The 27,610-nt window shown below is 36.6% G+C and overlaps 3 protein-coding genes across 4 annotated transcripts in view; 1 reads left to right on the top strand and 2 right to left on the bottom strand.

The window, feature by feature from the left end:
• Nucleotides 1-533: 533 nt before the first annotated feature.
• stxbp2 (syntaxin binding protein 2) lies at nucleotides 534-9,175 on the bottom strand. The gene is made up of 19 exons (XM_079253475.1): nucleotides 9,129-9,175; nucleotides 7,639-7,688; nucleotides 7,446-7,527; nucleotides 6,989-7,065; nucleotides 6,805-6,880; nucleotides 6,582-6,685; nucleotides 6,242-6,390; nucleotides 6,077-6,161; nucleotides 5,351-5,481; nucleotides 5,136-5,243; nucleotides 4,951-5,008; nucleotides 4,779-4,844; nucleotides 4,261-4,341; nucleotides 2,628-2,769; nucleotides 2,396-2,502; nucleotides 2,177-2,275; nucleotides 1,998-2,083; nucleotides 1,262-1,422; nucleotides 534-1,154 (listed from the first exon to the last, which is right to left on the bottom strand). The coding sequence occupies exons 1-19, from the start codon at nucleotides 9,163-9,165 to the stop codon at nucleotides 1,075-1,077; spliced, it is 1,779 nt and encodes a 592-aa protein (XP_079109601.1). The 5' UTR covers nucleotides 9,166-9,175; the 3' UTR covers nucleotides 534-1,074.
• Nucleotides 9,176-11,695: 2,520 nt separating this feature from the next.
• On the bottom strand, nucleotides 11,696-12,815 carry pet100 (PET100 cytochrome c oxidase chaperone). Its single transcript, XM_079252286.1, has 4 exons — nucleotides 12,700-12,815; nucleotides 12,440-12,526; nucleotides 12,312-12,344; nucleotides 11,696-12,053 (listed from the first exon to the last, which is right to left on the bottom strand). The coding sequence occupies exons 1-4, from the start codon at nucleotides 12,724-12,726 to the stop codon at nucleotides 11,964-11,966; spliced, it is 237 nt and encodes a 78-aa protein (XP_079108412.1). The 5' UTR covers nucleotides 12,727-12,815; the 3' UTR covers nucleotides 11,696-11,963.
• Nucleotides 12,816-13,789: 974 nt separating this feature from the next.
• brd4 (bromodomain containing 4) overlaps nucleotides 13,790-27,610 on the top strand; it is a 34,119-nt gene continuing 20,298 nt past the window's right edge. The window contains exon 1 of one of the 2 annotated variants that reach the window (XM_079253400.1): nucleotides 13,790-13,844. Coding sequence is in view for 1 of the 2 variants with exons in the window: in XM_079253399.1 (XP_079109525.1) it covers nucleotides 23,025-23,122 (98 nt within the window). In the remaining variant the exon portion in view is untranslated. Of the gene's footprint in view, nucleotides 13,845-22,604; nucleotides 23,123-27,610 lie in introns of those variants that run through there. The other variant, XM_079253399.1, reaches the window with a different exon arrangement.

Here is a 27,610-nt window from a genome sequence, read left to right as displayed (position 1 = left end):
GCTGTAATCCCAGATGAAAACATAATCCTTATCATGGAGAGGGATGATCTCTGTAACTGGTGGGTTCTTCCTCTTGACCCAACACTAAAAAGTTCATGTTTATTCATTTTGAAGCTGTATCACTATGATGCCAGTGCATGATGTTAACAAAGCTGCCAAGATATGATGACATATCTGTATAATGTAAAAGGGTGTTTCCTCTCTTTGTCCTGTTCAATTCAACAAATGTTTTATTTCTAATTTGTGGCTGCACACCATAAACATGTTTTTTGCATGGGAAAATAATCAAGAGGCAAAAGTGTTTATATCGAAATTGAGCTATTTATCTTGCATTAGTGACAAAAACTCATGTTAAGCACGAATTCAAATGTAGATTAAGTAGATTAAACAGGATACCTAGTGTGCATTTTAATTGCAAAGATCAAAAGAATTTTTTTTAAATTTCAGCTTGATCAGAACAAAAGTACACAACACAAACTCAAAAAGGTTTCTTTTAATATTTATTTAACGACAATGAAATAAAGAACCCACCATACAAGCGCCTGTTAATATATTAAGTTCAACTTAATGTGCAGCATTTAGTATTTCAAATAATAATATCCTATTACAGCAGTTGAGACTAAACATTCTCAGATGTGAAAAAAATACACCGAAAGAAACAAGAAAAAAAAACCAAACCATTCACTATTGTATACATTTCTTTGTACTGGCAACCCCATACACTACATTCTCACAACACATTTGTTATCAGACGATCTTGTTTTTCCAAGTACATAATATATATTTGATCTGCATAATTAACAAAAATAACTCTTTTGATTACAATAGTGAAATAATCAAAAAAACTAATTACTTAAATATTTTCCATACAACTTCAAATCAGCAGAATGCACATGCTATTTCAGAACAAACAATAAAAAGGAAATTCTAAAACAAAATAAATTGTTTTTTCCTTCCATGGCTACATCTAAAACTTCTCTTCATAACTTACTTCAGATGTCAGACTTGCAGTACAGAACACAACCAGACAGTCAAATCATTGACTGCATCCCTATTTTCTATGTACTATTTGCACTAAGATTCAGAACTTGGATCTTTCTCCAGACTCTTTATGTCATTGAGGAAGCTTGTTGGGGTCAGGATGTGTGACGACCCTGTTAAAAGGAAAATCACTTGAATGTTAAAAAATACAGGAAAAAGGCAACATTTTTGGTAAAGGTTGATTTTGAATTTCACAACTTTCTAGAGAGCAGCCTCTTACCAATGAGCACTTCCCATTTCCCTTCAGTGGCTCGAGTGACTTCATAAGCGGAACGCATCTCAGAGTGCGATACCCCACCAATCACAAAAATAATTAGACGGGGGCCGGAACGATATTCTGACGAAGATTTATTCTTGTGCCAATGTCCAAACCGTGCACTGCTGTAAAACAGTGTAAAAACAACTGAGCAACAAGTAACTATTACCAAAACAAACGCCCACCTATAGTTATAGTCAGTTTTTCCAGTCTGGCAACAAAAAGCATGTTTCATAATGTATGTTATTGAATTTTGCTAATCTGTTTCGTAATTGTCCATAAGTCAAATGACATGGCTGTCGGCCTATCACATCTGCTTTGTTTTGCACTAAGCATAAAAGGAAGCAGAAAAACATTGTGCATTATGAAGATGCAAAATCAACTCTGTGGTTTGTATAAGCTCTATTACCACATGGGAACTGAAGAGCTTTCTAAGTAAAGTTGACTCAATATCACCTTTTCAACTAAAGATAACTCTGACAAAAGCTTCACTCCAACTAAGTTACAGGGATAAAAGCTTTTACTGGACAACGTAATTTGCCTGAGCCCATTTCCGAAGAAAAAAAACAAAAAAACAAAGGCATTAAAGAAAAAAATAGGCGAATCATCACAAATATGTCAAATAGCTATTTAAAATGCATGAACATAAACACTAAAAGTACAAATGCACACATCAAAAGTTCTTTTAAGACTCACTCACCTGACTGTAGTCTGAGTTGTGTTGATCGGTGGAGAACCAGATTTGAATGGCCACTGTTTGTCGTCCAGCTTGTTCTCAATGACATTCTGTAATAGAAGCAATCAAAAGGTTAAAAGTGCTTAGTGAAAATCTGAGCGCATAAGCCATTAATATCTGAAACATAACTTCAACATTAATACCTCCATGATGTCCTTAATGATGGGTGTCCATCTAGAGAGCTGATAAGTAGTTTCTGTTCGTTCCTTACGCTCCGGCAGTGTTTTCCCAGCATTGCGACCCTAATAAAAAGATGATCCATGAAACAAACAGAGAAAATTTGTTTATCATATGTGGTTATAACTATACAACAACTTTAAAGATTATAACTGCCTTTGAAAAACAAACAAAAAAAAAATCACCCCAGCTATGATGTTACAGCCCAAGTTCTGCAGATTGGTGATGATGTCGCTGTCATCCTGTATGTTTGCATGTTGGATGAGCTTGGCAAGGTTCTCTTCCCCGATGCCTATATAGATTGGAGGAGTTCATATGTGGCCACTCATTATATAACTAAAGACACAGATGACTGCTGCTGAACACACTCATCAAAATAAATAAATACATCATACCAAAACGTGCCACAGGCCATACCTTTTTTCTTGTGGAAAATGTACAGCAGTATGATACGGATTTTGTCATAGGTACTGATGTCATTGTTCAGGAGTACAGGAACAATACTTTTCATGGCATCTTTTATAGGCTCCCCCTCAGCATTTGCTCCCATCGCCAGGTCCTGTGGAAGACATCTCAGTTGAGCTAATGACTACAACTGAAATATATCAATCATCCACTCAAGTCAGCTGACAACCAACATAGGGCAACTGACGCAAGGAGATGAGTTGCTAGTTTATGACATTTTATTTTTTTATCTATGTCGTCATCTCTTTCATGATCACGGTGTGACAGAAGTATGACTGGGTTCTTCCCTTCAATGCTTAAAGGTTAATGTTGGCATTACTTGTAATGTAACTGATCTACATATAATCTAAAGATGTTGAATCTTTTTTACTTCTTTTTTTATTTATTGTTATTGTTGTTTTACAAAACAGCCTGCTTCAGAGCCATATTTGTGTTCTATGAACTGTCAAAATAATTGAAAAATATTGGCTACTTGGGCCTTTCTGTTTAAAAACCGAGGCTGGGAATTTCTATTTAGTGGAACTATAAATGCTAAGTGACCTCAATCAAAACTCCAGCTCATCTTAATGTAGAACTTGGACTAAGCCTCATTAATACCAATCAACAATGCTACTTTATGAGCAACTGGGATATCACTTTGTCAACAACATTGCATACATATACGTATTCTTGATTCCCTGAACCACGTAGAACACTTTAACAAATGGCAGCTGAAAGAACTCTTGCTGTTTGGATCACACTGTCCATCTTAGAGCCAAAACATCCCAACTGGATTAAAGAGGCAGCTTTCAGACATGCTGACAATCCATTAGTGAAGCTGAGTGATCTACTCATACAAAAAGGTCCCATTAACACTTGAACCTCATAATGCTTCCAGCATGCATGGCTCATCCTGTGTGCTTGTGACCTATCTGACTCAGCACTAAGCATGGCAGAATACATCACCTCTAAGAGCATGTCTGGCACACACAAACAACATAACAGGGTTTGGCACTGGTCTGGTCTGTATCTTTATCTCAGTCTTTTGCTGGTGAAAGGATTTATATAGAACTAAGTGATACATTTGTATTACACTCACAGTAATGACATAACTTCTATGCATTTTTTTAGACATATGGATGTTGTTATCTGCTCCCAAGCCTCTTATGTAATATTATGACTGATTTTCCGTCAAATATCACCACAGTACCAGCAGTATTTAAGTGTACACTAATAAGAGAACTCAATAAATAAAGCAATGTCAGGTTTAGGTCACAGTGTGGAATTGAAAAACTCTGAAAAATACTTTGTCAAACTATAAGAGTGAAATATCACAGCTTAAATGCCAGCAACATCCAAGCTGATTCTAAGAAAATATATAACTATTTAGACATGGAACCTCATGTGTACATGAAATTATTGACCAACAGTACAAGTGAGCTTAAAGTGAATAAATGAGTGAATTGTGGATACATTTCTTTGCATGATCACAATGTTTCACCCAGTCGCAGATAAGTCTTTTAAAATGGAAATCTTAAAAAAAAAAAAAAAAGAAGAAAAAAAAAGAAAAGAAAGTCTTGATTTTTATTGAATGCTCCATACTGACCTGCTCCACTTCACAAAGTTTATCAAGAGAGGCTTTGAATTTGTTCATACAAGCCTCTGCAAGGTGCAAGTGAGTAGAGTACTGCGAAAGAAATAACAAATTCATGATTTATTTATTTGAAATTACAACAAAATGTTCACAATAATATAAAGCTTGTAACAAAAATTTACAAACATAATTCATCATTGTTATTTAATAAAGGTTAAAGTTTAGAGCAATTCTAATTAGAGGTGCATATGAACATAAACTAGAATGAATTCCATTTAAAGGTTTATGCTTGTTCTACTGATCAACATGCTACTATGATGACCAATCATCAGTGTTACCAGTGCATGGGTTTCACATCATGTCCCAGTAATTAATCATGATGAATATATTTGAAACCTTATTTAAAAACATCAAAGTTATACCCAGCATAGTTCTAGCATCAATAATCAGAAGAATCCCTTTTGAACTGCTGAAACATTATGATTGCTAAGCACATACAAGCTGGGTTCACTGTTCTTATTCTCACTCACCATGCTCAGCTCCTTCTGATACTGTGGCATCTTCTTTAACATCTGAGAGAGATCTTTTATGTTGGCCTGAAATAGAAAACATTGTGCTATGCTTGCATTATAACAACATCCTTCTTGTTTAATAAAAATCTGCATTAACTGAAAAAAAATGGTTGACTGATGTAACACCTACATTGTCAGTGCACATTCGCTTGCTCTCACAAAAAGTGCGAAGCAGTTCTGTCACTTTCCTGCAACAATGAATACAGAAAAAAAATTAATTGAAAGTTGTAACCTATGCATAAAAGTGTTATTGCCGTTTATCAGACGGCAAAGTAATGAGGCGGTTAAATAATTTAAAATGAATGTGCGACTAACTTTGTTACATCTGCAATGTGCATATGACGAAGCTGAACCCAGAGCTCATCGTCTTCATCCAGCAACACTTCTCTCTCTTTGGCATTTCCAATGCCGGTTGTCTGGTAACTTGACATCAACAGTCATGCATATAAAACCCATAAAACTATGAGGAAACAGTATACAAAGGACAACACACAAGGCAGCAGCAACTCCGATGCAAGCTTTTCACTCACGTATAGATGTCCTGTTGGATATCCAGCAAGTCATAAGCCATTGCTTGGAAGGTCAGCTCATGCAGAAGAGGTGAGATTGGATCAAACCCACGATCAACAATCAGCAGCTGAGACCGAGCCTTGTCTGGACCCTAAAACAAAGCAACACCAGGATATCATCTAAAACTAATGAAATACCTGATTGAATTAATTTATGAATGACAGAAATTATCTACTCCACTGAACATGTATATTATACAGCCAAGTTTGCATGGGAGTCTATCACGCAGGAAAAGTCACATCAGCTTTTTATAAAAGTTCAGCAACACTGTTTGAAGCAGAATGACGCAGAACTTCAACAAACATGTACATTTGAGTTCACTAAAATAAAAAACAAAACAAAACAAATGCTTAGATGCCTTAATGTGCTAATCCACTTGAGATATGGAAAAGCAAAAATGGAAAGTAATACATGCCTGTTGAGGCCCATCTCAGGAGCAAGGAAATGTCAGCTAAGAAAGACAGAAAAGAAGGAAAAGGTGGGAAGGTCCAGCAAAGCATGAGAAAAATGAACAGGAAATAAACCCAGAAACCACAGAAATGTTCACAACCTGTGAAGATGAGTAGCTGTACGATCCCAACAGAATTTTTTTTTTCTCTTAAATTAAAAAGTTGGTTTAGCAGAAAAATGCAGCAAAGAATATATATAGCTTTGCGTGGATAGTGGATAGTGGTGGCAATAGTCACCTCTCCCATGCTTGGGTTGTCAGCTTTGTGAGCATTAAGACGCTGAACCACTTCAGCAGCCAGTTTACAATTTTCTTCTGGTCCCCTTAGAAACAAAGTTTTACACAACTTTGAGTCATTTTAATCACAAGCTTTTTCAACAGCTGTCAAATAATGCTGTCTTACATGCGGTATCGAACTGCAGGGTACTCCTTCAGTGTGTCGCACAGTGTTGCAATTTGCTCTGCCAGATTTTCCATCATTTTATCTTTGCCTGCAACTTGTTTGGAACTGTAGAATGAGTACAGGGAAGTTGGGTCATCCAGGGAGAACACCTACAGGGACAAAAAATAAGTGAGCTTTCTGTTTCCGTTTACATAAACAACCAAGTGGGTTGTTTTTTTTCTGCTTCTGTTTAAGAAATTAATAAAAACAAACAAGTAGCAACATGGTATTAAATGAAGGATAATAAAATCTGTGCAACCAAAGAAACCGTATTCAAATTAAATAAAGAAAAGCTACTCACCTGAGATTCATAAGGCAGGAATGCAACATTGATCTCTTTTAATGTCTTGACAATCTTAGCCACTCTGGATCTCCCAATCTCAGCAAAGAGACTATCAGGACAGGCTACGGAAAACAGGAAATTGTTACTGTAACTTCTTTCTGTTTTGAGATTAACTGTTAAGTCACAATGACTTTGAAAGTAACTTAATATTTGCATTGATGTCCAAATGTTCCCATCTTACTGTCAGTGAAGAAGACATGTGCTGCTTTGTAAGTAAAGGCTGCATCTCTGAAGTCATTAATGAGGGCATGAACTGACTAGAATTGAAAACATATTTTGTTTAAAGGATTTAGAATATTAGAAATCATACAGAATGCGTACTATTACATACAATACTGAATTTTAGGATAGAGACAACAGTTTACCTTCTCCACTGGTGTAATCAAATAAATGGCCTCTAAACTGGCGATGGGCTCCCTGCGTTTATTGATGTCCTCCACAACTAGAAAGAAAAAAGAATAACATTTTAAATCGAGTTTAATATGTGCATCGGAGGGTGGAGGTAAGCATGAATCAATATCAATATTATGTCATCAGCAATTAAATGTTATGCATTATGCTAAAAATGAAGTCCAAGTTGAATAACAAAAAGAAATCTAAAAACAAAAAAAGTTACTGCTGAAGATATATCAGACATGTAGTTATTATTAAGCTGGTACATTTATCCAGATACACTGGGTTAAAGACTGATGAATATGTTGTGCATGTCTAGGGTAACAATGTTGTTAACTTTATTTACTAAAATCTTGCTCTAAAAATATTTACCAAATTTTGATATCTTATTTCATGCTTCATACAATGCAAGACCATCTGAAAACTTACTGGTAACCCCTTCGGCCAAAATGTCAGACATCTTGCAACAAGAGGACAGAATCCGCATGCTCATGTGATCCACAATTAAAACCTAAAAAGATAAAACACAATTAAGCAAATTTAGTTTGGGTATTTTGTTTTGTTTGTTTATTTTATATAAATAAAATATCCCATTTTTGAGTCCTTATTAGATAACTGTTACCTTCCATTCTCCGTCTTTCTTTACACTCTTAATGACTCCATTGAGAATTTCTGTAAACAAGAGGACAGGCCCGGTTAGAAATATTTACCCATGGAGGAAATATATCAGTCCCAGAAGTAAAAAAAAACAAAAACAAAAAGAGGCTTACATTGATGTGAGGTCATATTTTTTCACCCTATTTCCTTATTTATTACTATCAAAAGCAACTCTTATCCAAATCAGTACAATTTTATATTAACTTAATGAAGAAGACAGATAACGGGTTATTGGAATATCACAAACTAATGACAAAAGAGTTTCTAATTTTCTTTTTTTGTGTGGGATAAGTTGAGAGAAAATTAATATCTTTTTCCTTGTGCTTTTTTTTGTTTGTTTGTTTTTTTTGTTGTTGTTTTAAAACAGACAAATAAATAATTGAATCAATTAATCGCTGTAAGCTGGTTTCTCTAAATCCAAGTACAGACTCATCTTCCCCAGTGAGCTTATCTTTATCTCAGTTTGTTCATTTGTTTTGTAAATGTATTAAATACCCAAAGAAAGACAGTTATCCTCGTAACAGACCGACGCTGGACCCTGTTTCTACTGCTCTTAAATTATTATCATAAGCATTGTAATATGAACAAATATAAGTGCTTGTACTTATCACTTTTTAACTTATCTCAAACATCACCCAACCTCTGACACACTTAAAAGACTATGTTGATTTGAACTTTTTTTAAAACTCGATCTTTGTTTTTTAGTAACAGTAATAACATACTATTTTATAGTATACAATCATATGTAATGTCAATGTCATTATTAAATCATATAATATTTTTAAGCTTTTTGAACATAAGTTGTATTGGACATCTAGATAATAGCTTGAGGAAATATCTAACCAAATGTCATCTATTCATTTTACTTCCGGAAAAACTTCCAAAACATTCAGTTGTGTCAGCCGGTGTCATGGTTATTTGACACAGGATGCAAGACAGTTGAGTTTACAAAAAGTTGTTGGTTTTTTTTAAAGGTCACTCCCCTAAAGATTGAATAATTAGAAGTACCTCTCAATATGTCTCAATAGGTCTATAGAAAAGTTGCCGGACTTCCTTCTGCATTAGCTACCGGGCGTTAGCCTACTGCAGCTAGGGCTGTCACAACATTTTGACCAAGTGACGTCGTAGTTTACAAGTCTCCAAAATACATTTAAAAATAAACCATAATGAACTCTCACGAAATACCGGTATGAATCCATGAAACCAAACAATAATAATTTTACTGTATTTATTGAGCGCTAATGTTATTTTCTACCGTTACGTTGGCGTTTTAATGAGAGAACCAGGAAGAAACATTTGGTACAACAAGCTTCTCTGTAAGGATTTCGCTTAAAGTTGAACGTCAGCTTGTGAGGCCGCTACAAGATTGATTAAAACAAACGGTCTTTATATGTAAACTGTGATAAACTTAAAACCCTGTTAAATGTTTTAAAAGAAATAAGAGTTGTCACTTACTTTCTCCGACTACCGCTTTCAGCCCAGACGGTGCCATCTTGACAGGAGTCTGATGGAAAGTCAGTCACTTCCTCATGGTTCAAGAAAACTGCTTTTGCAAGTACAATATCGCCACCTACGGTCAAATATCAATATTGCGAGAACCAAAGAACAAATACAAGGTTGTACAGTGAAAAAATGCTGCAGTTGCAGAAAATTAATTTTAAAAAATAAATAAATAATTTTTTTTTAAAAAAAAAGAACACAACCATTATGGTTTTTCATGACTTACCTAAGTTTATGCAATGGGAACTGTAACTCATAATTACGGTTGGAGAGTGACTTGGGCACAGTAACATATTATAATATAGTATGACATCCATCACTTGAATAGTGCTTATCATTTAGTTCCAGTAGAACAAGTTGTCTCAAGGCCTCAGAGTTCAAGATGATATCGGGTCTCAGCGATGTCTAGGCAAGGAAGATGGAATTTATGCTGTCTATCTGGGCCAATTGCCACCATCCAGTCATGCACGATGAACACCAAACTAACAGGATGTGTTTGAGTCTGTCCTTTCCAGACAAACTGAGTTTTCCTTGCTGGGACTCGGGGTGCATCTACTGCTGTTCATTCCCTTACTGACTGACTCAGCAATGGATTTGAGGGCTTGATCATATCCAGTGATAACGCCCCTTACCAAGTGCTTTAGTACAACTACTCATGTGCTCAAGTGCACCTCCCTCTGAAAATGAAAACACACTGGTGCGCCAACTTTGCCCCACATTAACTGAGGAGGACATCATAGATCCCTTAGAGCTTAACAATACATTGACTTGTGAAATTCACAAATCATTGTTTTCTGTTTTTATCAACATTTTAATGTCACAATTTATTTTGGAATTGTTGTTGTAATCACTCAAGTCTGGAACAGCCATCCATCTTCTACCGCTTATTCGGTGTCATGTCGTGGGGGCAGCAACCTAAGCAGGGAAGCCCAGACTTCCCTCTCCCCAGTCACATTTGCCAAATCTGTAGGGGGGGATCCCAAGGTGTTCCCAGGCCAGAGATATAATCCCTCCAGTGTGTCCTGGGTCTACCCCTGGGGTCTCCTCCTGGAGGGACATGCCTGGAACACCTCACCAGGGAGGTGTCCAGGAGGCATCCTGACCAGATGCCCGAGCTACCTCAACTGGGTCCTCTCTATGAGCCCCTCCCGGATGACTGAGCTCCTTATCCTATCTCTAAGGGAGAGCCCGGCCACCCTGCGGAGGAAACTAATTTCAGCCGCTTGTATAGGAGATCTCGTTCTTTCGGTCACAAACCACAGCTCATGACCATATGTGAGGGTAGGAACTATCCTGGTAAATCGAGAGCTTCGCCTTCTGGCTCAGCTCCTTCTTCACCATGACAGACCGGCGCAGTCTACATTACTACGGATAACGCACCGATCTGCCTGTCGATCTCACGCTCCATCCTTTCCTCACTCGTGAACAAGACCCTGAGATATTTAAATTCCTCCACTTGAGGCTGGACCTCACTTCCGACCCGGAGAGGGCAATCCACCCTATTCCAGCTGAGGACCATGGTCTCAGATTTGGAGGTGCTGATTCCCATCCCAGCCACTTCACACTCGGCTGAGAATTGCTTAAGTGAGAGCTGGATATCACAGCCAGAGGAAGCCAATAGGACCAAATCATCCGCAAAAAGCAGAGACCCAGTCCTGAGGCCACCAAACCGGATCCCCTCAACACCTCACCTAGAAATTCTGTCCATATAAGTTATTACCAGAATCGGTGATAAAGGGCAGCCTTGGCGGAGTCCAACCCTCACTGGCAACGAATCTGACTTACTGCCAGCAATGCTCACCGAGCTCTGACACCTGTCGTACAGGGACTGGACAGCTCGCTCAATGGGGTCCAGTACCGTATACTCCCGGAGTATGTCTGGAACAAGTGTTACCAAATTCCTTTGGTTTTCAAATGCTACTTAACTGTATGTGACAGAGATCTGAGAACTTTAGACAAAACATACCTGTAGGTGAAAATTACAAAACAAAGTAACATTTTAACTCAACAAAACAATAAATAAATCTGCCCTTGCAAGGTAGCCACAACATAAAGATAGCAGAGTATGTGAGCTGGTGTTTGCTTGGAGACGTGAGAAAAAAAAAGTAACTGTAAGAGACTAATCAGACATCACCAGAAAGATTGCATTCCTTATGGAGACAGTGCACCGTGCACTGGGGATCCTAACCTGCAGCAGGGCTGAGAATTCTGCACAAGAAAATGTTAGACTTAATCTAGAAAAATAATGATAAATGACAGAAGTTCTGCAGCAATTTAAAGTTGATCTACTCAAAGATCTTCTTGAGACACTCAAGACAGTAATTACTGTCTAAAGAAACCCTTTAAATATATTCTCTGAGAGTGAATACTGCAGTATAAAATAGATTGTGTTTTATGTTTGCAGTAAAATCATTGTATATTAACTTTTGTGGCAAAATATTCCTTTTTGTGGATCAGTACAACTTTCTTTATGTCCAGTGATATTTTGCAGAAATAATGAAGGAAAAAAAATCTAATCATTTCAATATGTTTTATAGGCACTGCACCTTTGAAAATAAACCAGTTATATTTGACAACAGCCCAGATCTGTGGGTTATGACAATGACATCACAGCAACTCAAATAAAAAGATCACACCAACTTAAAAGGTTTATAAATGCATAGAAAAAAAAATCAGACATGCTAGGCACAGAAAATATCAGGAAATTCCACACTTAAGTCAAAAAGTGACTGCCTGACACTCTTTCATCAATGATGCAGATAAGTCATGTCTTTCTTTCAAGCGTTATGTTCAATTCTCTGAGTCCATAGAAATTTTTTTTAATATTCGCTGCTCCTTTCGAACACGCATTCTCTCCTTGAAGTCTTCCAACTCTTTTCTCTGAAAAACATAAATATTGCACAAACATTATAATTAAATATTGTTATTCACCATAAAGCACATCACCAGAGGTTTTGCAATTTGTGTTTTTGATGTGCCGTTTATAAAGTTATTTCTATGTGTATGAGTAAATATCTTTACATTTAGGTACCTATACATTGGTACCGCTCCATCAAGACCAGAACATTTTCTCCCTACAGCTGTCAGCCTGCTGAAGTGTCTCAATAAACTTCAGAAACACGAGATCTGCGACCTAACCTGCATTCCTTCGTCGGGGGGAAAGATTTCTCTCTGGATATCATGAACGACCATAGAACAGAGAAAGAAAGATTTATTGAACCAAGTGCAATAGCCTCACGTGAAACCATAACTAAAAACTTTCTGACCTTCCTCTTTACTATGTACTCCTCAAAGTACTCTGCTTGGTTTGAGATCCAAAACACGGTCACAGGAAAAGACAGATACAGCATCATCTGCTCATGATAAAACCAAACACATCGTCCAATTGGTTACATGAAACACACAATTACGTGGATGTAAACATTCTGGTAATGGCAAGCTAGATCGGAAATAGACCCCAAAATCTGATTGTAGCTCATTTAAAAATGTAATTTGATAATAAAACGTATTGATTTATTATACTTACTCTAAATACCTCGATTTTAACTCCCATTTTCACATTAAATATTGTTCGGTTGTTGTGAAGTGTTATCTAAAAACCCATAACCGAAGACCTTCCGACAACTTCCGGGTTTCTCGAAGGTCCAATCATATGAATGCCACAGCGCATGCGTCAAGTTAACAGCTTCAAAATGACCACAGAGCCTTTCATACGGTCTACGCTATCAATTTATAATTTGTTCTTTCTTTTCTTTTTTTTAACCTGGCCAATCAGCAACTAAGAAAAGCAAGAAATGAGGCTGTCAATTATTCCACATCCATAACATATATTTGGAAGTTGTTTGTCATAAGTTTCTATATTCTACCTCCAAAATGAAACACAGACCAATTTATTGACATGTAAATTTTTTTTGTACAAATTGCAGTTTTTCTTCTTCTTCTTTTTTAAAAAAAAATATATATATTGAAAATAAAAGGAGATGGATTTATTTAAACTGTTATTTTCCTTCAGTTATATGCTCATACTTTCTGCTTGACAAACTAAACCTGTGTTGTTGGTGATTTCAATTTAAACAGTTGTGTGACTTTTGCTCAAATATCTCCAATACTGCTAAGTGAAATAAATATTTAAATTTTTGTGGTTTCAATAAACTGTGCCTTCAGTATTGGTTAAATAAATAAACAATTATAAAATAAATAAATAAATGAATAAATAAATGCCCCCTGAATGTGACAGATTTACTTTTTTTTTTTGCCGGATTACACTTCAAAATTGTCGTTCGTTTTTGTTTTTTCTTGCTTAGACAACGTTTTTTTTTTTTTTAATGAATAACATGTATACAACACACAGCAGTGAACTAAACTTTTACTTTTATATCTTACCAGGTGTGTAAATGAAAAATCATTTAAAAAATTTAGATATATACAAACTCTTTTGAGAGTCTTTTGTCATTTATGTCTAATAATGACTGCATATTTTAAATTTCTTCAAAAAATCTCCGAAATATGGTATTTCATTGTTAAATTTAGATTTATGTACGAAGATTTGAAATTGCAGCTCGTGACAGGGGCTTTACGTGAGGACCTACGCGTGACGTCATCGACAACGAGAGGTGTTCAGGATCCTCGGAGAGAAAGATCCCGCGCGCCTTGGCAACCTGATAAATCCAGGTAAACGGCATCGTTTCCAGCATTAATCAGCCAGTCGTGTTGCCTTAGTAAAGTGAACGACTTGAAAGCGAAAGATGCGCTATCAGGGATGTGAATGCCTCGACAGTAGCACAGATGCCCGGTGCCCACGGAGACCGTTCTCTTGCAGACGGCCTCTTCTGGGTAGCTAGCTTGCTAGCCAAAGCTAGTTTTCAGTTGTCTATCAAAAGACACAATAACCGCACCTACAGTGGAATTTGGCAAACATCCATTACCCGTCGTGTCCATAGATGGTCGCAGTTACACGACAAATTGCCCAACAAATAATCGTGTGACCATCATGTTGAGCACCTATAGCTTGTTTGCTCTTGTGTTGTGGGAGACGGTGACGCCGTCACGGTGATGATGGCGCACACTCAGATTGAGCCCGTGGGCTAATAATGCAGTCAGTTGTGCAGTTATGAAAAAAAATGAATAAATGTCTCTAACGTGGCTTAGTTCCACGATGACAGACACAATGTGCCATATTTGTCTTTCTGTGTTGTTATGCATGGCATTGAGATCTATTACGAAATCCAGGCAATAGTCTGTGTACTGTGGCCTAACGCTCGGGTCTTGGCTTCCCGACAATGGTTGCTCGCCAGCAGTCATTACCTTGCAATTTGTCGTTTTATTCACAGCATCTATTAATACCCTCAGGCAAATATGGTTCGGCCTCTAATGTTTATGTCACTTATGAGTAGGTGTTTGGACTTAAAACGGTGGCGCTTCATACAGGGCAAGTACTCTTGCTGGGGCCCGCTACCGTCTCTCCTGCTTTCCTCCTATCAGAGATCCAAGCTTTAAACTCGCAGATTGTGTTTATTCTAAACATATACAATTTGAGTATTTGAAAGTTCTTTATATATGTAATTATAGCCTACATGTGTATTTTCTTGGTTACACCGGATCACCTAGTCACAATGCTAATTTTTATAGACTTATTTGACTTGTTTGCTCAGAGGTGCAGAGAGAAACAATTTAATGTTGTTAATTGCTTTAGTATATTCCTTGCTACTCATAGCTACATGTAATTTGCATTGTATTAAACACATTGTTACGTCTTATTATTATCTAATGTATAACATAAAGGTGCTCCTCTGTGTTGTCTTGTTAGCAGATAAACTCAGACCACCTTCTGTGATGAACCATGAAACTCTGGTGTGTCCAAGTTATTAGACACATTATTCCACTTTTATTCAGGTGAAACTAAGCAAATTGTAAAAATTCAATTTGTTTAAAGTCTTGAACAAAGTAGCCAATATGTCACACATATTTTTAACTCATACTTTCCCTCTCCTTTTTCATCTCTTTCTAGAGCTTCTATCTCTGGTTTAGTTTCTATGGCAACACCATCCTTGGTCTAGTTATGAATGACCCCTTGTATGAAAAGTAGAATATGCTCTGAGAACAAATGAGTTGACAAACAAAATACAATGCTGAATGTTTTCGTGTAAAAAATTGTGAAGTGTACGTGAGCTTAATTTACAAAAGATTAATTTGGCATTTTATTAAAATCACGTTTTGTTTTTCTTCTTTTGTTGTTTTTTTTTTTTCCAGGCATATTAGTGTTTCTATTCCAAAACGTTGTTTGGACAATCATTTTTAAAAAAAAATTTTTGTTAACTAATTTTTTTTTAAATTCTTTCCACTTATAAATGTTTTAATTTATGCACAACACTTCTACTGGCACTGTCTATCGTCAACAAGGTTTTAATGTAAAGAAAATAAGGCCATGATTAAGTTTCTTCTTTACAAGATGCGCACAGAACCAGGGAGCTAAACCCTGGCTGCTAGTCATGAAATAGTTATAAAATTCCTGAATAGATGCACATTTTCTTTGTTTTTAAATTCTTGTTGACTCAGTTGATATGATTATATACTAAATAGGCATTTATATACACCAAAATGTTTGCTGAAACTATTTCAGAACTAGAAAAGCACTCAAAGCTCATTTTCACCCTCATTGTGGTTTTCACCCTGTGTTATAATCCTACATTCATTTATTATACACTGTCAGGTTCATTGATGATCAAAATATACCTTTGACATTCAAAATAACTGATATTAATAGTTAGATATTAATTTAAATCATAACAAACAACACAAAACCTTGTAACAGTACTTTCTCTTGCAGTGGTAAGGGATCTTTTAAAACATTCCTGGGTTAACAATTCTTTCCAGATCACTATAATAATTGATTGGAAGCTAAGTTAGACCAAGACCCATTTTCTGGAGAGAAAAAAAAAAACCCTACACAGTACAAAAAACTACGCAGTAGTTTTTATGTAAAGTTACTAACAAAGAGTCTGAAAGACAGATAAATGCAGGCAAAAACATGACCTGATCATTGGTAGGGGAAATAATCTTACCCGCTTTTTTAAACATTGGTTGAGGTTTACTCTTTGTATTTGATAATATTAGCAGTATTGTTGTCATGATAGTTAATGATGTTAATGTAAATTTATACTTTACATTAACCGTCATTTTACATATTTGATTCATGATTCTTTTATTGTTACTAGTCAATATGTAGCCAAACTTTAATGATGATGATGGAGGTGTTAATATTAACAGAGCGATCCAGTGTTGTGTAATAATTTCCAGTCACTGTCCTAGACTATGATATTTGTAAATGAGTAATTGCATGACCTGATACACATAATTGAGAATTTTAATGAGTCTTTATATTTTCTTTTTTTCTTTTTAAAACTAACAATCTACTTGGTAGCGAATCATCGATTGGCACATACTTTGTGTAACCTCAAGAGATTCACATTATGGTGAAGGAGTCAAATTTTGCATTTTGTTATGTTTGAATGAGCACTGCAGAGACAGATCTTGCTGGGTGCTGGTCTATTTTTTTTCCTGGACTGCATCCACAATCTTCTGCTCCTTGCAGTTTTCTTGGAAATTTCAGAATAATTTCCATTCAGCTTTTTAGGCGAATTATAAATTAGTTGCACTGTTATGTCTTGTGGAGCTTGGTTGTGTCAAACAAGCAAGGGTGGGTACTACTCTTTAACCCCTTGTTGCAATGACATTGCACAGAAACCCTGATTGAATATATCTATCAAATCATGGCAAAAGTAAATTAATGACATTTTCTAATGACATCACAGACAGTCCTTCAAATAAGTGAAAGTTAAATATTTAAACACAAGGTTCATGATTATTTTGACATTTGAGGATTGATTCTGAGTTCAGAGAAATTTTGAATATTGAGGATGTTCACTCACTGGTGGGGATGAGGCAGAACAGTTAATAAAGTCTGCTGGGTTGCAATTGTCCTCTATAATACAATATGGTGGTTTAGTCATGTGACTTTGGATCATGTAAGACAATTGCTTCTGTGATAACAGAAAAAAACGATAACTCTTAGACTTAAAGCAGGAAGATAAATAATCATGGTCTGTATAAAACAAGATTTAAAAAAGGAATTCTGGCAAACATTGTGCATTTTTCCTTAAAATTTCACCATCAAGCATTGCTAATGCTAAGAGTTCTCCCATCATCCCACCGAAGTTTTATGCTCTGTCAGCACAGAACATGGTCCGCTGATAGGTTAGTAATATTACCAAGACCACAGGGCTAAAACAGTTCCTGTTGCTGCAGCTTGCTCAAAGTGACATTTGCCAATTTTCCTATTTTATTCCCTACATTCTCCTGTGACCAAATATCTGATAGAATTAGGTTGAATACCTAAGGTCCCTGCTGATTTAACTTCAATGCTGGCCTTCTTCTTTTCTCTGTCAATTCCTGTACTTGCCGTGACATTTGATTACTTACAATCACAAACTCCCAAATAACACACATGTTGAAGCAGAAATCTCTTTTTTTTTTTTTTTTTTATTATTTCATGGGTGAGTCATTTAATAATTTCATGGATTGATTCATTTGTGAAATTGAATCAATCAAATGGCTTTTATCCATACATATTTTCTCATGACCCATTAACCTTGTTCCCATATAGATTTTCAGGCAAATTTGACCACAAAATTGCTTCTTTTCACTAACTTCATTGTTGTCCTACTTTTTTTTTTATCTCTCCTTTTCTCTGTCATCCATGCTTTTCTTCCTTTTGTCTGAATATGATCACCTTCTTCCAGAGACTAGATCCCACTAACTTGACCTCTCCTGAGGAAGGCTGTCACAATTACCACATAACTGTCATCCCAATTATTTGAAATTATCACAATCTTTTCAATTATCATAATTGTCTCTATTTATCATTATAGAAAAACACTTGCGACAAACTGATGTTCTTTAAGTCACATCATCTTTTTGCCCCAAACTTCTGCAACTTATGAGCGAGTTTACTTTCAATCAGTGTTTGTTTCAAATCACCCCACATACAGTTTAATTCTGGTAAACAGTCTCAAGGAAAGCCTAAAAGGAAAGTATGTGTAATCCTTATTCATGTGCAAGTTATCATTACCTTGAATTGGTTTTGCCCATAAAATGATGTTATTCTTCTTAATGTGTTCATTACCTTGCAGCTGGGTCTTGAAGGAGACAATCAGCATTTGAGTATTGCATCGCACTTTGGGTAGCTGTTTCATTTGAGAAAGTAAACATTGTCTGTTTTACTCACCAGTCATCTGAAAAGTATTTTACAAGGTTACTATTTGAATGTAACAGAAATAAATATTTTATATTAATCATTAAAACAAATTAGTTTAATAAAATTTTAGTTCTTTATTAAGTATAAGATAAGTTTGGAGAATCGTCATTGGATGAGTTGTGGAAGTATGTCTGTGCTGGACTGTTTGCTTGCACAGGTTAAGTTTGACTGAAAAGAAAGGTTAGTAAATGGAAGTAGCAGTGTAGGGTAATGAAATGTTAATAAGCACTCACTATCACTAGGTAGTATTTAATTTTTCCTGGAATTTCTGAAAACTGTTGTTTGCTGAGAGGTTAAGAGGAGATGAGAATTTTGTTTTATATCAGAGTAAGAAGATAGTATAGTCAGATGGGTCGAACAGTTAACTCCTTTGACATTGAAGCTTGAGCAGCATTTTTGCAGGGCATCTATGTTTATATACTGTGTGTTTCTTCATTTTCCTAACATTACACAGTGATCCTTGAGTTTAAATCTTAATGTATCAATTTTGAGAACTGAGAATTTTAATTTATTTGTTTATTTAAGCAACATTGTGTGTATTTAGCATAATTTAATTGAATCCCATAAATGTTGAGCTTATAATTTGTAAAATTCCTGAACACATTTACAGGATGACATTATACAAAGTACAGCAAACACAAACAGAACAAGTTTTGAAGATGCAGAAATTTATGTCCCTGTTATTTCGAACCATAAATGTTTGTAATTATGGATTTATCTTCGTACCAATGAGTCCCAAACTGACTGATTTTTACTGATGTTGCAATTATGGATTTTCTGGGTACAACTGTTGTCAAAGAAATTATCATGATTTTATGATTATCACAAATATTTTGTGTTAATAAATTTTTCAACACTAGCTATGTGTAACCGCATTTTATTTATTTATATGTTTTGATGCCAACTTAATGTTATAATACAACAGAGTAAGTAATTATGACAGCTCATTATAAATAAATCCCCTCTGCTTTCTAAAGAATAAATAAATCCTACATACTAACTTCTATTCTTGAAAATGCATGATAAAATAGTTTTGAACACATGTATGCCACCTGCAAACAGAAGTTAAAATGCAGGAAAAGCATCTGGCTAGCTTTGACTTCCACTTGTCCTGTGGCAGAATAGCTGCTATTTGATGCATAAATAGTTACACTGGAACAGTAGAAATATAGAAACAAAACTGCTTATATGGAATTAAACAGGTTGTTTTTTTGTTTTTTTTTTAACAATGACAACTGCATACTAATGACTAAAAGCCACGGACCTCCTGCCAGGTTAATCATGTTTAAGCAGCTAAACTATCCATCACAAAAGACTTTTTTTTCCCTCACCTTGAGTGATGTTGATAGGTATTAATTTGATGAGTCCCATGGACTCACAGGTGATAATTTGAGTGGGTCCCTGGAAAATTCAGTGTCCCCAATTTTAAAAAAAAAAAAAAAAAAAAGGATGTAAATCTTTCTATTTCTCATATTCTTCCATTTCTTAAACTGTAGCGTTAAACTCCTGTAGTAATCTACAAAATAGTTTGTCATTGGCATCCAGTAGTACCATAGGGCTATTTGACTTCTAACCTCAGTTACAGGTCATGGGGCTGTCTTGTTCTAACCTCAACTCACATTTTGCTGCTTTCCTTAAAACAGACATTCTCTGACTTTTCATAGTGATATAATTCATCACCACAGCTCTTCTCCCTTAGACTAGACTAACACAAGGATGCAACAGCATTAAGAGGTCAGTTGTGGGGGGAAAAAAAAGTATTTTAACACAACACAAAGTCAACTTCCAACTACCAGAAAGGACAGAGAGTATGCATCTGTACTAAGCGGCAACCTCCGGCGGTTAAAAGTTAAGCCTATGCGGACGTGCATAGAATTGCAGTTTTCCCCCCTCAACCACTTGGGGCCCCAAAACAGAGCAAATATCCATAGACTCCCATGTTAAAAAGGCCAACTTTATAGCAGAAATAAACATGCTTACAGTCTGGTACAAAAATCCATTTTAGGTTTAAAAGGTCAGGTTTACCTTCATGATAACTGTGGGAGTTGTGGATTATTTTCTAACTTCTCCGTTTAGAAGTAATTTCATCTTGAAATTCGACATATTTAGGGGCGTGTCTTTTTGATTGACAGGTACCCAATCTCCCGCTTCAAAAAAGAGGACTGTACGACAACTGCGGTTTTCATTTCGTTAACAACGTGACTTAGCTTTAGCCCGCTTGCCACCATTAGCTAGTTAACTCCTGTTTGCTCCGGGTTCACTCGGTTAGCTCTTAGCTACAGGCAGGTTGGAGATCATCCACGACACGCCCTCAGCTCTACCTGCTTGGCCATTTTTGTATTATTTGTATTTTTGTATTTTCCGGGAGAGACAACAAGTAGGAACCACCCTCCAAGCTTCAGTTTAACTCTTCAGAAACCTACGGGTGATGTCACAGAGGCTCTGTCCATCTTTTACATCCAGTCTGTGATCTGTACTAACATGACGTTTCATGGCAGAACATAAATTAGTACAGGAGTTTTAGTCGAGAAAAGGCTGCATACACTTTTCTAATCAAAAAAAGAGGGAAAAAAAGAAATAGGATTGCAGCATGAGCTTTGTGTTTTCAATAATCTAGAGAGGTGGTCTTACTTGAGACCTGATTATCAGTTAGTCTTAAGTTTCTTCCCTGTACAAGTCCACATTGTGAAAGTTCTGCCTATCTTGGAGAAACCAAGATGACAAATTAGTGATTGTTGGAGATGTGTTGACTGTTATCTTTCTGTCATCACTGCTGCCTACATTCTCGTCCACTCATTCACCCAGAGTAGGGAGTCTTGCTGACAGTCGTCATGGTGATTGTACACTAAAAATTGGGGGAAAAATTAAACAAACACAAAAAAAACCTATCTGTTCTGACTTTGGTGATGGTGCATAGTTTATACGCTTTTTGTTGTCATGTGATATCATCCTCCAACTACATCTCCTCCTCTTGTCAGTCCTCTTGATTTTCTTTCTCCAGTCCTGTTCATAAGTAGATGTAGCCCTATACTGACCATAATATTAAATATTCAATCTATTTTTGGTGAAGATTAAATCACAAAAACAAGTTGATTACCTGCTTTTATTGTTTACAAAAATCCCTGGTGTGATATATTTGTCTGCAAATTGGATTTTGATAAATACCTCTACTACCAGAAACTTTGAGAACTACTTAAACTAAGATTTCTATATAAGCTGTTTATATTGTTAACATATTCAAAAGTTATAAAGCAAATATTTTAAATTTTGTAATAGAAATGGATAGGCAAAGAAAGGCCAAAAATGTTCTCCTAAATTGTCTTTAATAGTGCTTCAGCTTTGACAAGGGTTGTAGATTTTTTTTAATCCCTTTTTACTTTGTCTTGAGAGTTTTACAAAGTTGAAAATTGGCTGGTTGAATAAAAATCAAATTTTTAAAATGATCTAGTAAATGCAAAGAGGCTTAATTGCAGAGTACTTGTTGCAGTTCAGCAACCTGCTTAACTAGTTACTGCTGCAACTTCTAATTATATTTTTTTATGAATGCAACATGTTTTTGAATAAATGATTTACCTCAATAATCCTGATCGCGATCTCTGGTTGAATTAAATGCAATTAACATAGTTTTATTACGTTTGTATAGACAAAACTCTTTAGTATTGAAGTGACCATAATGTGAGATGAGAGGAGACTGGAGTGCAGATAAGGCAATCCTTAAATTGGTGGGGGGAAGACATATGCAAGATCACTCTTGGGAGGAGAGGGGGTGGGGGTGGGGCTTAATGAAATGGACAGAGAAAAAGACAGGAAGGGGGTAGGGTGTTAAAGGTGTAATACAGAGAGAGAGAGAGAGCAAGAACATCAAGCTATTGATGGCGAAAGAAGGGAGGGGTGGCATGAGCAAGAGCGTAGGAGAGAGAGAGAGAGAGAGAGGGAGGGAGGGGTGTGTGGGCAGAGACTTGCTGAATGAGGAAGCGGTAGAGCCATTTTTTACTGTTGAGTAACTGCATGCTGGTCTGCCTGTTATAGAGAGAGGGTGAGAGAGCGAGCTAAAGGAATAAAGTCCTTTAGGATCTTATCGAAACCCTCTCCTCTCTCTCACCTTCCCCTCTCCTTTTGGTATACCTCTTACTTGCTGCTTGTGTCCACTTAATTTGGGGAGGCCCTGGAGAGGACACACAATGGAGCGAAGAGCCTGTGGCAACTGGGCCGTTGTACTGCTGAGAGGGGGATGGGGTAGAGAGAGGACCGGTTCACACAGCTAACACAGCCTGCCGGCTGTAGGTTTCCAACAGCCTCTTTTCCCTGCCGGGAAACACAGATTCAGACTGGGGCCTTTTTTCCTGGAACACACACCCTCAAACTGTGCTTGGACAGCATTAAGGATTACTCAGTTTTTTGTGGGATTTTAGGATACATTCTGGAGCTTAAGGAATACATTTTTCTGTATTTTAGAAAAGAGAAAAGCAAAAACTAACTTCTACACAATTCTTCTAGGGCCTTTTTTGGGTTTTTGTCTTTCTGTTTGGAGTTCATAGATGGATTACAAGATGCATGCCAAATCAAACGATTTGCTGGATTTTCAAAAATTGGATGCCCTTCTGGAAAAAATCGCACATTCAGTCTCTGTAAAAAGGTAAACCTTTATGTGGTAAGGTAAACTTACCTGTCAAGTTTTCAGATCTGTGACGACCAGTTGAGTATTTACAATCACGTGTTTTTGAAATGTTTCCAGTTGATGGTCAATAAGTTGGAAAGAGGTGAAAAATTAGGGACAGCCTGCAGTTATGGTTCTCGGGACTATCATGTGGTTAGCACAATCTCTTGCTTAACTTGACTTGGCACTACAGTCCAGTTTCTAAGTTTGTCTTCAGTGTTGTGTTGACAATAGTACTGTTTTTCCTGGTTCCACCAGAAGTCATGAACCTGCTTGGTGAGAGTTGTTAATTGCTTCGGGTTTCAGACAAAGAGTTAGATGGTATGAAGTAGTTGAAACCTCTCCTGAATCTTCTGAAAACTTGGCTCCCTTCTAACCACTGGAAAGTTTAACTACAAAGAACCAACATGATTCTAGTCTTTTCCTGTTATGTGGCTGACTCATAGTTAGTCTATTCAAGTCGGCTTGTGAACTCATGCAGTGACGCATATTCTGAGTGTTTATATCAACTTTAAGGGGGACTTTCTTTAACTTTGTGGCATTACAGGATTAAGAATGGGAACCTCAAAAATACAGTATGCTGGTCAATGAGTGTTGGAGTGTTACCGTACAAACATAATCAACATTTTTCTGCCTTCAAAGAATCTTTAAAATGGCTTTAAGTAAAATGAGATAGCTGTAGACCAATTGTACCCTAAATGAGGCAAAGTAATATCGAACTCCTTTTCCTGAGCCATGTCTCTGCACCATTGTCCTAATAATTTCTATGGATAAGCCAGAGATGCTGTAGTTAAAAATGTATGCAAACAAGTCATATATCTTGGAAAATTTGTGAACTTAACCTCATCAGCTTTGTAAAAGTGTGTGAATTTTGTTAGACTTTGCCAAAATGTTAATAGAGCAAGTGACTGTGTAGCAATTACATAAAAAAAAAAAACAACAACATTCTTTTATAGTACCTGTAGTATGCTTAAAGTACTTAAAATGGAGATGCACCTGATTGGCTGATGACTGGAATCCAAAACTTTTTATGAGCCATCACCTCAAGACGGTAACGTTCTCAGATGAATTTGATCATGTGCTAGTGAAAATGACACATCTGAGCCTTTCCTTCCTTATGAGACCCACTGCCCTGCCTACCAGGACAAGTTTATTTATTTTTATCTGGTTTTGAGTACAGCAAGAAGTCACATAAGAATCTATTTAAAGTCAAGAAAGTTTATCCTGAGTTCTTTTATTAAAACAAAACAGTCTGGAGTATGTCATAGTCGGACACTCTGTCTCAGAATTTTGCAGTGATGTGACCACACACAGACAAGTGCAAACACTCAGGTGAGCGGACTTCCAACAGCGTTGTGTACAGAGCATGCGTTGAAAAAAAATCATCTACCACCTGAAAATTAGACACAAATATTACCTTTTTAAAACTACCAGTAGTTGAAACACTCGCTCTCCATCGAGCAGAGTATTCTTCCTAATGCGGTGTTATGTTGACAACATTGTATGCATCTCAGTAATGTGCACAGCTTTACAGGGAGAATCTACTGTCATTGTATTAATTTTCAAGTAGTGTTACAGCTTAAAATGGATCCACAACTCTTTATAAGTTTAGTTATTGTCTCAATAAAACAGTTTCACCAGGACATTAATAAAATAACTTTTTTTCTGTCAAGGGTTTTTTTGTTTTTTTTTTTTACAGCATTTTAGTAATTTATAAAAAAAATTAGTGAGCAATGAATTTGGAATTGAGATATGACTTCACAGCAAGCTGTCATATGATGTTGAAATGATTTAGTCATTACCACATGCCATTTTAACAATGTAAACCGTGATAGGCAGGTTACCTGCTCCAGAGGTCATGAATAAATAAATCAGTGGGATAGGTTTTAAGGTTGTTGATATTTACATCCAGGATATTAAACATATGGAACTACTGTGTTACATGGCATACCGTCTAATGCATTAATGCATAAATAAAGTTATTGTTAACACCAATGCATGTTATCTGGGGTCATGGCTCAAAGTTTGAGAACTACTGCTCTACAGGTTGGTATCACCATAGTGTATGGTGAAAATGAGTTTGAAAGAGAGATACGATATATGTTTGGATAGTCTTGTGTGCATAAGGAAAGTGTGAAAAGTTGAGGCAGCAGTGCAAGCCCTCAAAGTCATCATGATATGCGTTTCTCTTATTTAAAGTTTTAATGTCAGCAGTTGCTGTTTGTAAATACAACTTTATTTGCTACATTGATGAGTACGCATTACTAGCATTAAGGGTGTGTTTTTAAAATGGTTGGAAACTATATCTCTATGGCTGTGTTTACAAATATATTAGTATTGTAATGAGACATTCAAACAGACCACTATTGTTTCCGACTTTGATACTATGGCACCAGATTTTTGGAAAATAAGAAAAAACTGATTCATGAAGACATATCTGGAATTCAGATTAAATTAGATTGAGGTTCACATGGCAACGGAATAGGTGTCTATTGTGCTGCATGACTACTAAAGTAAATAGAAAATGAACTGCTTCACCATTTCAAACTTCCTTATAACCTGCGTGGTAAACATTGTAACTGCATTCCACTATATTGCTAGGTACGCATCCTGCATCTGTTGCATTAAAATCTAAAAGGGGGCAATAAATTCACTATTGATGCATTCCAGGGATGAGCCTCATTTTTCCCATGAAAAATCAATACAATGTGAATGACAACTTGTGTTTAAAGTCGCAGTAACTAGCAAATGAAACTGTTTTCGGCAGACCAGACAGGCGCTGTCAACCCTTTGTGCATCTAAAAGGCATGCAGGCGTTATCCTTGTACATACAGTATCACATCATGAAAGTTTCGCTGCTGCTGTTCCATGTAAGAAATGGAAAGAAATATAAATATTCTTTGTTTTTGTTTTTTTTAAACAAGGGACATATTAAATTTTCCAGGGACTCACTCAAATCTCCATTTGTGGGTCTCGGGAGCTCACCACATTGAAAATCTGCATCACTGTTTATTATAATGCACACAACAGGTTTTTACAAAATAAGAAAACAATTTGTAAGTTTATATTTCTACATCAAGTTTTTTCATCCTGTAGAAAAATCTATTGAAAATGTGCAGAATAGAAGCTATATTGTTGTTAAAAAAATTTTCTTTTTAAAAATTGCATTTGTGGGGAAAAGAAATATTTTGCAAACACCTTGTCTATATATGCGAAGCACAACACTGCATGCAAGGCCCCATTGTTGCAGTTGTAAATTTTGTCCCTGTTTAAACCTCTATCTGATTGGACAATGACTAATCATACTGTCCAATCAGAAAGCAGACAGCTTCCTGTTCTACCCAAGCAGCAACCTCCGGCGGTTAAAAGTGAAGCCTTTTCGGAAGTGCATAAAACTGCAGTTCCCCCTACATCCGCTATGGGCTGGCTGCAAAACAGAGCAAATCCCCATAGACTACCATGTTAAAAAGGCCAACTTCAAGGCAGAAATAAACATTTGTACAGCCTGGTTCAAAAATCCATTTTCGGTTTATAGGTCAGGTTTATCTTCATGACAACTGTGGGGGGGAGTAAATTTTTTTTTAGGGGCGTGTCCTTTTGATAAAAAGGTACCAATCTCTGGCTTCAAGTCGGAAGAACGTAGAAAAACCGCGTTTTTTTTTAGCCGGTTAACAATGTGACTTAGCTTTAGCCCGCTTACCTCCGTTAGCTGGTTATCTCCAGTTATCTCGGGGTTAGCTCGGTTAGCTTTTAGCTACAGAAAGCTCGGAGTTCGCTCGATGTCAATCATCCACCATGACGCTCACAACCCCCCTCTCAGCTCCACCTCTTTGCCCATATTTGTATTTTCCGGGCGAGACGACGTGCATGACGCTGCCAAGATGGCTATAGTAGGAACCACCCACCGAGCTTCAATTCAGCTCTTCAGAAACCTATGGGTGACGACACAGAGGCTCCGTCCATCTTTTTATTTACAGTCTATGGTTCTACCACATCCCTGCAGGCTGTTAAAGGGGAGTAGATACATTTTAAAGACGGGTGGTAATGTGACTATCTCAAAATAAATATGATAAACCAATTTTTCTCAGAGACTTAGGAAGCAGGTGCTGTGGTGTTCGCTTGGCTTGTTTTCCTCCAGCTGGCCTCCATGAACCACAGTTACTATTGAAACAGTGCTTTGATTCTGGGTTAGCTGCTGCTTCAGCCAGCCGCATCCAGCTCTGCCCCAGACAGTATTTCTTTGGACAGAGTTTGAAGATTATACAGGAAAAGAGAGCGAGAGATGACTGTTGAATTACAGAATCATTGACTGGGATCCGGTACATCAGTTCGAAATAATAAATTTAAAAAAAAATTAAATATAGACACAAATACTAACTACAAATACACTCCAAGGGGGCAGACCTCTGCCAGGCAGCTCTTTTCCACCCATGTTGTGAAAAATCTTTTTAAAAATTCAGGTTCCTA

The sequence above is a fragment of the Telmatherina bonti genome, assembly GCF_933228915.1.
Source record: "Telmatherina bonti genome assembly, chromosome: 14".
Lineage (NCBI taxonomy): Eukaryota > Metazoa > Chordata > Actinopteri > Atheriniformes > Telmatherinidae > Telmatherina > Telmatherina bonti.
The sequence above is the reverse complement of the archived record's forward strand: the minus strand, read 5'-3'. Positions and strand labels throughout refer to the sequence as shown.

What these genes read in the sequence shown, in the direction of transcription:
- stxbp2 (XM_079253475.1), bottom strand. Translation starts at nt 9,165, where the DNA reads ATGGCACCGTCTGGGCTGAAAGCGGTAGTCGGAGAAA. An exon ending in AGAAAGACGGAGAATGGAAG is followed by an intron (nt 7,528 to 7,638) that starts GTAACAGTTATC and finishes TTATCTTTTTAG; the next exon opens with GTTTTAATTGTGGATCACAT. An exon ending in TGATTACACCAGTGGAGAAG is followed by an intron (nt 6,881 to 6,988) that starts GTAAACTGTTGT and finishes TTTCAATTCTAG; the next exon opens with TCAGTTCATGCCCTCATTAA.
- pet100 (XM_079252286.1), bottom strand. Translation starts at nt 12,726, where the DNA reads ATGGGAGTTAAAATCGAGGTATTTAGA. An exon ending in AGTACATAGTAAAGAGGAAG is followed by an intron (nt 12,345 to 12,439) that starts GTCAGAAAGTTT and finishes CATGATATCCAG; the next exon opens with AGAGAAATCTTTCCCCCCGA. An exon ending in CCCCCGACGAAGGAATGCAG is followed by an intron (nt 12,054 to 12,311) that starts GTTAGGTCGCAG and finishes TATGTTTTTCAG; the next exon opens with AGAAAAGAGTTGGAAGACTT.